Source organism: Mastigoproctus giganteus, chromosome 7, assembly GCF_048544385.1.
Source record: "Mastigoproctus giganteus isolate SK-2022 chromosome 7, ASM4854438v1, whole genome shotgun sequence".
In the NCBI taxonomy this organism is placed as follows: Eukaryota; Metazoa; Arthropoda; class Arachnida; order Uropygi; family Thelyphonidae; genus Mastigoproctus; species Mastigoproctus giganteus.
The window spans coordinates 197,642,116-197,655,706 of record NC_143581.1 but is presented as its reverse complement, the minus strand read 5'-3'; the positions used below and the strand labels follow the sequence as shown (position 1 = coordinate 197,655,706).

At 32.7% G+C, this 13,591-nt stretch overlaps 1 protein-coding gene across 3 annotated transcripts in view; it reads right to left on the bottom strand.

The window, feature by feature from the left end:
* Positions 1-11,782, bottom strand: part of LOC150083534 (protein pangolin, isoforms A/H/I/S-like) — a 395,173-nt gene extending 383,391 nt beyond the window's left edge. For all 3 annotated transcript variants that reach the window (XM_090378062.1, XM_090378063.1, XM_090378064.1), the window contains exons 1-2: positions 11,552-11,782; positions 11,317-11,404 (exon numbers count right to left, since the gene is read on the bottom strand). In XM_090378062.1, the coding sequence (XP_090234188.1) occupies positions 11,317-11,404; positions 11,552-11,695 (232 nt within the window). In that variant the 5' untranslated portion in view covers positions 11,696-11,782. The remainder of the gene's footprint in view (positions 1-11,316; positions 11,405-11,551) is intronic.
* Between the last annotated feature and the right edge of the window lie 1,809 nt (positions 11,783-13,591).

Below are 13,591 nucleotides of genomic sequence, written 5' to 3'. Positions count from 1 at the left end.
TCAACACTGGCTCTCTGAGTACCTCCTTGCCAGACAGGACAACTCCAGCTTTGAAAATTGTTAAAAAATACTTCTCATCGCAAAATTTATAAATGACCTTTATAGAATTATTAACTAACTATTTAGCAACCTTTTTTGTCACCAAAAGGAGAGTTGCTTAGTACAAAGAAGCGTGCTATCGAAGTGCAATAAAAAATTGTTTTTTTAATTTTAACGCAAAAAGTAAATGATAGATTTCAATCGGAATAGTTTTCCCTTGATAATCAGTGAATAATGCATAACTAATGGGATTTTTAAAATTTTAGCTCCATTAGCGAAGGAAATAGAGGGGGGTACACAAAAATTACTCACATTTTCCTGTCTGGTGCCGCCATTTTTAAAATTAAAAATGGCGGCACCAGACAGGAAATCTACTCGTTGAGCTCTTTGCAATGGTGTATAATAAGCTATAGGTTGATGACAACATTTTTGTCCCCCCCATTTCTTTTAGACAAATTTTTGTCAACAACGATCAATATGGCATTATGTTGGCCCACAATGATGTACAAACCCATGCAAAATTTCAAGTCAATAGGTTGAGTGGTTCCAGAGATACAATGCTGTGACAGACAGATGGACAGACAAACAACCAAGTGACATTATAAGGGTCCTTCGTTAGACTACAGACTCTAAAAAGGTTAACATGTAAAGAGGAGTCAAAGAAGGGTGACCAGATTAGTGAGGACCATTAATCAATGTCCATATGAAGAAGAAGGCACTGTTTAGTTTATATGAATTTGTATACTAATATAAGTTATTATATATATAATTTTTCCCAATGTGTTCAAAGCTTAAACATATAACAAAAATACAGTATTGTATAACTTGGCCATGCACTCTGTTAAAAAGGTGTATTCTTAAATTACTAACTACTGCTGTAATATACTTTGCAAGGACAGAAGAGGTTAATTAGCCTATATTTAAGATGACTACTATTGTAATTCACAAAATTCAATACAATTATAACTAAATCAGCCAATTCAAATGCCTTCTATTCAATTTTAAGCTGCATCTATTTATTTAAAGATAATGAATATTGCATATAAATCACATTCTTGCATATATACTTCAAAAGAGTTTAATTTCTACAGAGATTCCACCATTCAATTAAAAAGTAATTTCAGATGGGGTTATGAGCCAATAGTACAGAAACTCAAAGTATTCTTTTTCTTTTTTTTTGAGACAGTACATATTGACTTGGAATTTCATTTTGTTACCCTTTGACATATGTATTTAAGTGTCAGAACTGTGCCATCTTTAAATAAGCCAGTATCCCCTAGTTATGAATCTTTTTAATCTCCATTAAACATTTTAAGGCTTTCAATTTTTAACCTGGATTACCTAGGATCATACCCAACTAAAATTTATAAATTGATGTTTAATGTTTTTACTATCCAAAACCAAGAACTTGAACTCCACTGTCCACCATCATAAATAAACATTAAACCTCGGTTAAAAATTAGTATATTAGATTTTAATAACACTATGCATAACACTAAACTTACTAAAAGTTATCTAATAAATATAATTTAATTCAAGGAATGCATCAGACTATTATATTTTGTAGGATAAAGTAGAAAAATAAAATCATTTACACCTAAAGCATTCAAAATTCAAAAAATTTTATGACTGATTACATTTATTGGTTTAATGCAATAACACTAACCCCACATGCTGTTTCTATTTAATCGTATTCAATATTAATTCTTCATCAGGTAAAGAGGCCTACTTGAACCATTAGCACATCACTTAACTATTTAGTGTTTACCCGGTTTGGTTATTATACTGAATGACTACAAAATGCAGAAAATTTTGAAAAGTACTTGTAAGATACTGAGCATATGTCAAGTAACTAAATGAAAAGAAGTATTTGCAGATTGTAACAAATATTATCAACAAACTGTCATTTTTATGAAACATTCTAATGTGATATTACTTTTTCTGCATTATACTATGCAAAACAGTTCTGAACTGTACCAAAATTGATATTGTAGAGTCCTGATAATCCATGGTAAGCAGGATTGAAGTAAACTAGAATTAATGAAAGCCTGGTTTACACAGAACAATAAAATAAAGTATATTTTGTCATTTTATTTATCAAACTTAATAAGAACCTTTAAACTAATGCCAGTAACTAAAATTATATATTTGAAGAGGGAAAAAAATGCATACTTTACTCATGTTATAACTCAATATCAAGTAGTGTTTCAAAATTTTTTCAACCATGTTTAAACAGTTTATAAAGAAAAAAATAAATCACATATTTTCATTTTGATACCTATGCAAAATCATGAATTCCTTGTATTATCAAGACTGTTAAGAAAAATTGATGTCTGTATGAGTTTTATATATAATACTAGTTATTTCTGTGTAGTCCTATCTCCAATTTGCAAGCAAATTAATTTCAATTTATTTTCTCTATTAAAAACAGTGTCATAAACACTTTCACTAATATAATACAATGAAATATTACAGATTAATGATATTATTTCTAAATAAGAAATGGTGAATTTCTGAAGCTCGATTATATATCCAATAAAATTGAATCTACATTAGTAAAATACAAAGGTTTGCTTTATATGCTTCATTATTGTTTTATATACAACTTTTAAATTTAAAAAAATTATTTTAAATTTGAAACATTAAAACTTATAATTCTTATCAAATTTCTTTAAATAAAACAGTCTAGCCACTACATGAAGCATTATTTCTTTGGAAGATATAATACAAAATGGCACAATAAGTATATCCTACATCCACCCACAGTGTAAAGAAAATAAGCAACTGACTACATCTACTATTATAAACTTTTTAAGCTAAAACTTCTGAAACTATATGATTCAAAGATACATAAAAATACTTTTTTTTTTATGATCAAAACATTCAAAAAAATAAGAATGTTAAGTATAATAAACTTATCTTATTCTAAGAAAATTTCGTAATTCCCAATATTCATAAATACAAAGAAAATTTTTATGAGATAAATTAATTTTAAATCCGGAATTTATAATTTTTCAATATATTACATACATAAATGAGTGTTTACACATACCAGCCTTGTACACCATCCATCCCCAATCCTGGCTACCATACTGCCTTAGCCCTAAGTCAGACACAGAGGGGTCAATGAGACCCCAGACAATATTTTACACCAAATACGGAGGATGCGGAAAGGTCAGGAAATGACCACCACATATCCCCGGAGCAATATGGCCTTAGTTGCTAATGCTCCTAAAAAAAACCAAATAACAACAATATTTCAGCAATTCATGCTCATCATCTACTCTGTCCACACAGCTGAAACTCCTACTACTGTTTTTTAAAATGGTTTCTTTGATTTCTCCATTGAACATTCCAGAAATCTCTGTTAATTATTGCACAATTAGGAAAAATCCATGAATTAAATTAAACCTAATTATATGCATGTTGATTGGCATCTGTCACTTACAGATGCCAATACAGAACCTAAGGGTGCATAAATTCAAATTAAGGAAAGACAGATGTAGAATAGATGTGCAGAAATTTGCCTTTAGCCAGTGGGTGGTTAATTGCTGGAATAAACTTCCGTCTGTCGTTGTGGAAGTTGATAGGTTAAATAAATTTAAGGAGGAACTGGACAAACATTTAGAGGGAATGGTTGTGCATCACATGCCACTACTACTACAGTTTTAACAATAAGTTGGCTTTACTGATGCATGCTTTCCACCAAACAATAATGCTCTCAAGCTTCATATTTCATGCAGTAGGTTTTTTTGTTTTTTTTTTTTTTTTTTTACCCAATGTAAACCTCAAACATGAAAGATATCAAAACCTATAGTACTAAGTGCAGTGCATGGGTTAAAGGAGATGGGGAGGGAGGGGATGCCAGAAACTTTGCTATGGGGACTAATCATGGGTTTCACCACTTCAAGCCTCCAATAAGCAAAATGGTGGTACTGCACCGGTTGATGAGAGTCATCTACCACCTAGTACGCCCCCGTTACTGACAGGTTAGCACCCAATTACTGGCATTCATTGAAACGTGCAGTTTTTAAATTTGCATTTTGCTCACTGACAGGTCTAAAAGTTTTAATTTCAAAAATTAATTTAAAATACTGTATATGCTTTTAATATAAAGATGGAATTTTCACAGTTATGTCACAGAAAAGACAGCATCAAAAAAAGTGAATAATTTCAAATTACCCTTCTGATTTTTCAAAGGTAGATGTGTGGGATCTAAATGACCATGGTAGAGACAGAACCATCCTTTTTGCACATGCTGGTGAGTTAATATAAAGCATTCAGGTGCCCTTTTCTTTTGCCCTAGATATATTTGTAACTGTAGTCACAGACAAAAAACCTTTTTAAGGATCGCATTTAAGAAAGATGGAACACTGATACGGAATAAAACACTCTTATAAAAAACACTCTCAGTTAAGCCCTCAAAATCAATAATGTCAGCCCAGCTGATATGCCCCACAGCTGACCAAAAAACGTGCATAATTAGAGTTACAAGTGACTATAAATAACAACTTACAGCCGAACAGCTTGGGATATAATGTCAAAATAAATTTCTAGATACACAGAAACTTTGAAACTGTCAAATGTTTGGCTAATGTTAATACTAACTTAAGAAAACTTAAATGGATTTAGGACAAAGACCTCGTGCTTCAAGAGCTATAAGCATTATTGTACAGATAGCGAAAATAAGCAGCAATATACTTCTCCCTTGGAACAGCTGTTTTTATTTTAAAGTGCATAGCATACAATGCTGAAGCAAGTTGTGATGAAATGTCTCCACAATATAAGATTGATACACCAATGTTAATACTAACTTAAAAAAAAAAAACTCAAAAGAATTTAAGATAAGGGCCTCATTCAACAAGAGCTATAACACATTAATGTACAAATGAAGCAAATATATATATATATATATATATATATATATATATATATATATTTGTCCATTAGAGAGTAGTGTTTTTTTTTTTTTTTTTTTTTTTAAGTGCAAACTGAAGCAACTCATGGTGAAGTACCATTGCAATATGTGATCAATGTACTCAGTAGGAAATTTGGTTTGCCCAATGATATGTACTAATCTAAGAAATTTGAAGTAGTTCATAACAAGTTTATTATTATTGAGACCTTTTTTATCTTAGAAAGGTTCAATGATAATTATATCATCTAAAAAATATTTTATAATCAAAGCATTATATGAAACAGCAGATGACAATTTAAAAATTAACATAATTAATCTCACCTAAGAATATAATTATTTCTAGGGAATATAAATTGTGCAGCCATAGAGATCTTGTGTTTCTTTAGGTCAAAAATATGCAAACGTTTTTTTTTTTAAATTCTCATATTTCACTGTAAACCACATATCAGAAATTTCGGGAATGTATTAAAAAAAAAAAAAAAACACAATTTCCATGTCTTTATTATCCCCTTTCATTTTTTTAGAATTTTAAAACTACTTAATTTTTTGAAAATGATATGACTAAAACATAATTTTGCCTGTTCTGCCAATACACCTCTCTTTAAAAATGCTCCAAAGCTTTTGCACCTTAAGCTACATATTATGGGTTACTCCTATACACAGCAATAAAAATATTCTTCATCCATTTCTAACGTATATTTTTAAAGAAAATAAAAAGCTGCAGCTACTGGCATCAACTTTATCTAAACAAACCCTATCTTTAGCTAAAATCATATGTCTGCAATTTTGATTTTTAAATATTTACAAAGCAAGCAATAAACAAAATACTTTAAAAATCCATAATATCAAATGGTACAATACCAAATTCTGCAACAGACATACATAAGTTTATAATGTGGTGCAGAATGCAACACCTAAAACTCGCAGCTTAATAGATATAATCAATAAACCATGTAATCAATGAGACAAATAGAGGTACAAATTATAATGTTCCCAAACTCTTAAAAGGCAAGAAAAATCCAACAGGGCACAAAGATGAAGCAAAAAGAATGCAACAATTTAACCCAAGCATGGTACTAAGTACTATAGGTTCTAATACCTCTCGTGTTTGCGGTTTACATAAAAAAAAAAAAAAAAAAAAAAAAAAAACAGGCCCAAAAAATATCTTATAACCGCTTCTTTTTTTATATATATAAAGATCATATATATGTTGATGTTCAGCAAATGGAAATGGGGGAGTTATGTGGGGAGATATTGTATCCCAAGTTCCTGTGGTTAAAAAAAAAAAAAAAAAAAAGATTAGGGAAAACTGATAAACATGCCAAATCACTTCACAGAAGTGCTCCATATCTCTAGACCCAAATTCCATTTCTATCACTATTGATGGAAATGAAATTTTTAAAGACTGCTTGTATGACTGCTTATATACATAAGCCATAATAACCTTCAGATCCATAAATATTGTATTGTATGTATCTATTAATCCAGTGTTTGCCAAACATTTAATTTTGCCCATAAATGCATAAAACTATACAAATTACTATACTATTTAGCAATGCTAAGGTCTAACCTTTCTTTCAGTTAAGTTCTACAGATCTGCCATCTTAAAGTCTCATTTAGTACTTGTATTATCTCTTTAAGTTATAATGTAGACATATTATAACTTAATTTTAATTTTTAAAATTAATTTTAATTTTATCTGCCTACTTAATTTTAATTTAAAAATTAAAATTAAGTAGGCAGAAATTATTATACCCTTCTAATTCTGAATTTCCCTTTTTACACTACAAATGGGGTCAGTGGTGCACACAGAAAATTTAAATGGGCATTTCATAAATAACTGAGTTTAAAAAGTATTATGAATTAAATACATTACTACTCTTTAAACGTTTTTGACTGCAGAACCCTTTCACAAAACTAAATCTTTCATCACAGAACCCCATAAATTCTTTCACTCTGACTGTATATAAAAAAGTAAACATCCTACGAGTGCTCAAGTGGATTGTGGTCGGGTGAATTTGAGGACAAATAAAGATGGATGATATCTTCACTGTGTTCCTCAAACCATAAAAAAGATTCTGTCTCTCTCTAATCAGACTAAAAGCATTATTGGGCTAAAGCCTCATGTTGCGTAAAAGTTTACTGATGTACAAGTTAGTGCAAATGCATCACTTTAGTATGTAGCAACCTACAAAAGTGGTTACAAATTACCATCATTTGCTTATATTGCATATTGTACTTATATTATCTCTTTAAGTTATAATGTTACAAATGTTACATATTGTGAATACCTTCACAACGAGTTGCCATGATATTTCACTACCTCAAATAAATAATGCTTCGTCAATGGAAAAGGCTATCATTACAGTAGTAATTAACAATAAATTAATACATGTTGACAAACAAAATTTTTAAAAATTATAAGATTGAGGGAACGTTTGCAAAACCTCTAAGGACCTCCTGGACTCCACAGGAATACTCTTTGAAATTCACTGTTTAGATAGTTCTGAATCTTGAATATAGTGTTAGTACTGGCAGTGTGATGCAAGGAAGTAAGGCTTACACAGCACCAACATGAAAAAAAAAAAAAAAAAAAACCTTCATTTGTCCATTCCTTCCAATAATATTTTGCCTCAACCTTAAATTTATCCAAACTGCCCTACCCACCTCTGCAAAGTAGAAATTATTATTCTTTTGCTGAATGCTTTTTTTGTGTGTTATTTGCCCCTTTCATTAAAAAAAAAAATCATAATATTCTCTCTCATTAAAAAGCTCACAGAACTCCACAAACCCTTGCAGAGCCCAGTCTAAAAACCAATGGAATATATAACATTCCCTCCGTCCTCCCAAGTGGAGGCATCCAAAGCCAGAACAGGCGCTGGGGCAGTTTTCCCTTCCCCACAGGTGGCCCGAAATTGGAGTCCAGGGAAGCTGACATCCCCCCCACCAAACACCCCTGTGGCTCCCACTATCTAGTAAAATAGCAGTTACTGCAGCAAACACTCAACTGGATAGTTATAGGTTTGATTCTGTCAAAGGCTGGATTAACTTATGCAGACCTTTTTTCCAGGGCACACACTGCACTACGCAACATATTAAACTAGTTTAATAATGCTAAGTTAGAAGTTTAACCTGATTAGCGTATAAAGATAGGTTCTAAAGCATTATATCTTCCTCATCAATGGCAGAACATTAACTAAGTGTTCATGTTCTCAGAGGAAAAGAATAAAAGGTACTATTATACAATGACAATAATAAATATAATAATTACTGGAAATAAAATGAAGCCTTTCAACTATTAGTATTCACTATTAATTTAGCACAGTGAACTATTTGAATCTATTTCAGATAAAAACTACTTCTATATTAGGCCAATTAGATTGTAATAATTCCCACAATAAATATAAGACATCTATAAATACGTATCAATGAAATATTGGTATAATTTATTCTGAAAATTTAATGTACTTGCGAACTAAAGATTTCCATATATTTTTTAAATTCTAAATATAAAATTACATCAATAAAATTTAAACATAATAAAGACAATTATAATTATTTTTGGCAGAACAGTTCACTTGCTTTCGCTATCTCATCAACACATCGTGGTAAAAACAGATATAAAAATTCAAGCAATCATTAAATATACAAAAAGCCTTTTCCATTGCATCTCAATTCACTAATTGGGCGATTAGAGTTTACACATTTTATATATCAGATTCGCTGTGAAAACCAGACATATGTTTTTTTTTTTTTTTTAATACAATTAGAAATAGCTCACCATTGCATGAGCAAAGCTGCATTTAAGAAGTTTCTATGTGATGCCGTCTTCCTCGAAGATGCAATGCAGATGTTTATCTATACCAAGAAACATGATGGTTAAATTAATGGGATGGTAAACATTATTCGGGCTTGAATTTCCCAGTCTTTGTACTTTCACTAAGCTTTTTTGAACAGATTCGCTAGTTCACGTGCAGTTGAGCACCACGCTCGGAGGCAAAATTATCAGGGCAGGTATTCGTGTTTCAACGTGGCTAACAGGATTTTAATCCCGAACATCCTTATATCCGGTTCAAACAAAACAAATAAGCCAAAATACCAAACTGTATAATAAACTTTACAAATTTCTATAACTAATTAAATGTAATGTAACGGTTTTATCCGGAGGTTATAAGAAACTGAAAAAGTTACATTTCAGACGAAAAATACTTTTAATTTAACTAAGACACCACGTGAGAAGTATAATTAAAATTAAGATACTGCACAATTAATTATATTATATACCCAAATTAATGTGATGTTACTTTTTATTACTATATTATTTAAAATAAATTATGATAAAAGTTATATTTAAGAAAAAGCAGAAGTGATGTCAGGGTTTTGGTTTCAGTAGCTCAGATGTTAATCTTGGTCCAAGGTAGTCGAACTTTTATGTTTCTGCATTACATTTTTCTTCTATTTGCCCATTTTTAAGTTAGTTAAATAAATTAAACTTGAAAAAAGAAGGAAAAAAGCACGTAATAATCAGTGCAATTATTTCGGAATGGTAGTCAGGGGCGGTCAAAGGCAGGGGTTAAAAGTGTAAACTCTCTCCCCTAATGATCAAAAATTATGTTTCTTTTTTTTTTTTTAACTGCTACATGATTAATGATTCCCAGATTCACCCTTTCAGAAAACCTTAGGACTGTCCCTGATGCTGGTAGTTACATATTTCAATGTACATTTAATATATTAAAATTCAAAATCCACACTGAAATTCAACGTTCATAAAATAAAGTTAATATGAATAATATAATATTCACGCTTTAAGTATTATTTCATGAGAAATAAGTGATAATTCTCTCCTCACGCCAGTGCAATTAAAAGGAAACCGCTTTGAAAAGAGATTAATACTATTCTATCATATTAATAGTTTACTTACATCTACTACTTTTCTAGACCCTTCCAAAGGCGCCGACCGGGCTAGCCGAGTGGGTAAAGTACCTGCCCGGCAACCCAAGGTCGCGGGTTCGATTCCCGCCTCGGGCTTGGATCAAAGTACTGCAAAAACCTTGGGAGGTGCAATATGGCCATAGAAGCCGATGCGCCAACAACTACCAAATCAAAAAAAAAAAAAAAAAAAAAAAAATCCTTCCAAAGGCCATATTAGAATTTCTTATGGAGGTGCCAAAAGTTATAACAAAACATGATTAGTCATTAATTCGCCACATATTTGATAACTTATTTTTTTCCTAATCATTACATGATCAAATCTTGAACAAAAAAGGGCAAACACTTAGAATTGCCCAACAGTCTAATGAAACCTGTCTATATATAACTTCCTACAAATGTCTTAGACAAGGTCATTTATACGGAAATAAACAAACATAAAATATCTTTTGTTTACAAGCTGACAGACAACAAGACTATTTCCATTATTGATATATAGAGGGTGCTCATAATATTTCATTTGACAAATTTGGAGTAAAATTCGTAAATTCTAGAATTTTAAGGTTGCTCGGAATATTGAATCACAGTCGCATTGCTAATGAATGCTAATGCATCATCTATGTTATTAACAAAATTACTTAGTGTAAATTAAACTGCACTGATAAAAGAGTTCTTTTGAAACGTTTATTTGACCAAAACAATAACGCCCTAACGATTTAAGAATCATCTGTCCAGCGTTTTTGACCGAACAGATGGTAAATGTCACGTGTACATAAATACAAGTATAAGAAAAAAAAACTCCAACTTGCATTTAAAAAAAATCCTCTTACGCGAAATATTTTATATTAGGATAAAGTTTGTTAAGTTAAAATTCGTACTCATATTTCTTTTGCGTCTCTATTAGTCCGAGTAGTTAGAAAAAAAAAATTGTAAGTGAATTTCTATCCCAACTTTCATTACATCTTTTCTGAAACATCTCATCTAAGCTAACCGAAGAACATCATTCATTATTACAAATCATTCCGCCTTAAAAGATCACAGACAGATACGTACACACACGCATAACTGCACATATTTCTCACTAAAAGAATTCTTATCCCAAAAGAGAGTCAGTGCTGTCGGCGCAGAAAAAGTTACAAATACGTCACTGCGTCGATAGGTTGCTCGGCTACTTTGCCCGACAACTTAGTGTCCGCGAAGGGTGTACGCCAGCCCCATCTAGCTCGACGGCCGAAGAAACCATCCCCAACTAACGGCGTAATTTCTTTGGTCTTGTCCTACTAAACGTTCTAAACATGAGAAAGTTATCGCTATAAAAGAGCAACGAAATCACTACACTCCACAAAGGTCTATTAGGCCGAAACTAGGTTAGTGACATTGAAATCTTAGTGAAAAATGATCAGAGTTAAAAACGGCAACAGTTTACTTACCAGCGATGGAGCTGGGGTCCGACGGCCGAGAAACGTGTGCATTTTTATTACTGGCATAGCTCTGACCAGGAACATGCGAGTTCTTCTCCTGGAAAACAAACATACAACGTTGTCGAAAACGATAACATTGCTGAATCTAAAAGCACAAACAAACTAAGAGCCCGTTGTTGAAGCTCAGCTTCTGTCGTGGGCCACTTTCGGCGTGGAGCGCGCGAAATAATGAACACAAGCCTACCTCCTCGCCTTCTGTAACAAGGCTTGACTTCAAATCGGTCAGATTTTCCGAAGAACGTTTTTCCTCGTCTCCCTCATCCTTAAAGACTTTGATCTCATCCGAGGAGGCCAAATCATCACCACCGCCACCTCCGACATGCGGCATGCTTCAAAGTCTTAATCGACGGTCGAATAAAGGTGTAAATTCCTAGGCAAACTAGGCAATTTCAACAGCGCTTTGACTGAAACGTTACCGACATGAGCAGAGCACAACCCACTGAAGTGCTTAACTTTCGGGCAAATCAGATTTCACGCGAAAACGAGACTACATCCTTTAGCCAATCACATTGCAACAGAGGCCGTTCGTTGATACTCCGCCATGGCGGAAAGGTTGACTCGTCATGTCTGCGTGACTGGGCGATAACATTCGCTTTCGCTGATGCAAACAGGTTCTTCTACTCCGGACACCCTTCTTCTAACAAGCAGAAGGAAACGCTACTACAAATAACAAAGAGATGCTTCCGTAAACATAGGCTATTATTCAAACTCAACCTAAATATGGTTTTATATATGTAGAAATAGTCCGCGAATTCAAATGCAAATCAGTGAACGAAAAGAAACCCTTACAGAAGCTGATAAACATACCTTTCAGATTACCCAAAAGAGTCTAAGAACATCTGTGGTTACTTCAAGAGGTATCCTGTATAATTAAGGTTAAAACGCTTGAGAACTTTCAATTTACACTACAATGAAGGACAGTCAATTTTTTTATATTTATAAATCAAACTAAACTAGAAAATCACTTTGGAAGTTGAATCGCAAAGCAAAATATTGCTTCTTCATCATAAGATACATTAACTATAAAATAAGAGCACATTATTAATGTTTATTCTTTCATTACTTTCATATGGACAATCAAATGCTCAATCACAAATATATATTTAAAACAGAAACTCTAGACATGGAAGATCGGTATTTGGAGTATGAAGTAATACATAATACAGAGTTGTTTAGCTAGTCCAACCGTGTTTTGGCTAGGGGCCAAAACATTAAATGCTGAAGGTCCCGGGCCTCATGAATTCTCCGCGGACAGCGGGTGCATGGGTTCTCCGTGGACAGCGGGCCGTAAGAATACTTCCATGCCACTAATCATATATTTTTCAAAATATGATTTAACTTTCGCTCGTCAGAGTTTATATTTACAGTTTGATTTTCTCTAAATAATGATTAAGAAAGTCCAATGCTATTATTTATAACAGCTACTTACTCATTCCATCGTGGCTGCCACTTATCAACACTTTTTGGAAATCTTTTGTGAATCCTTTTATGTAGTCCGTTGTGATTGAATCGACTCAAATTATTTGGCTTTTATGTTCTGTTTTAATTCTGGCAATGGCCAAAACTGTTATAGTGCCAAATCAGAAGAATGCAATGGTGCAGCGCGACGGAAATGTTTTTGTCTATTAATTAAAAATCACCAGAGGACGGGGTGACGCATGACACGGCCCAGTGTCGTGGTGAAATAGCCAACCATTTAAGTCATTTATGGCGGATTATGTCACTCAATCATTTTAAAACTTCTTGGTAGTAGATTGCATTAACAACGACATCTTGTGGAATGAATTCTAATAATACCATCTTCTCCTTGTTGAAAATTGCAGTCGACATGGCCTTCATGTCTGATTTTGACTGACACGACTTTTTCAAAATTGGTGATGGCGTTCTTTTCCAGTTAGTTTAAATTTTGACCTTTTGTTAAAAATGCAGGATCGGACACGGCTTGCCCGAACAGCTTAGATGCTATGAGTGATGGTGCGGATTTCATTAACGTTTTGATAGGTTCGGGATGTTGTCAGGTGACCGCTTCTTTCTTCATCTTCAAGCGAAAAATTCCCTTCACAAAACCTTCAAAACCATTTGAAATCTGTTTGGTTTTTTTTTTTTTTTTGGTTTTTTTTTCATGCATCCACTCAAAGGAGCTTTCCACTTTATTGGCGCGTAACAACTTTGCGCGTGCTCAAAAGATGTTGTAAATCCCACTCACAATCTTCTAGCAACTGCT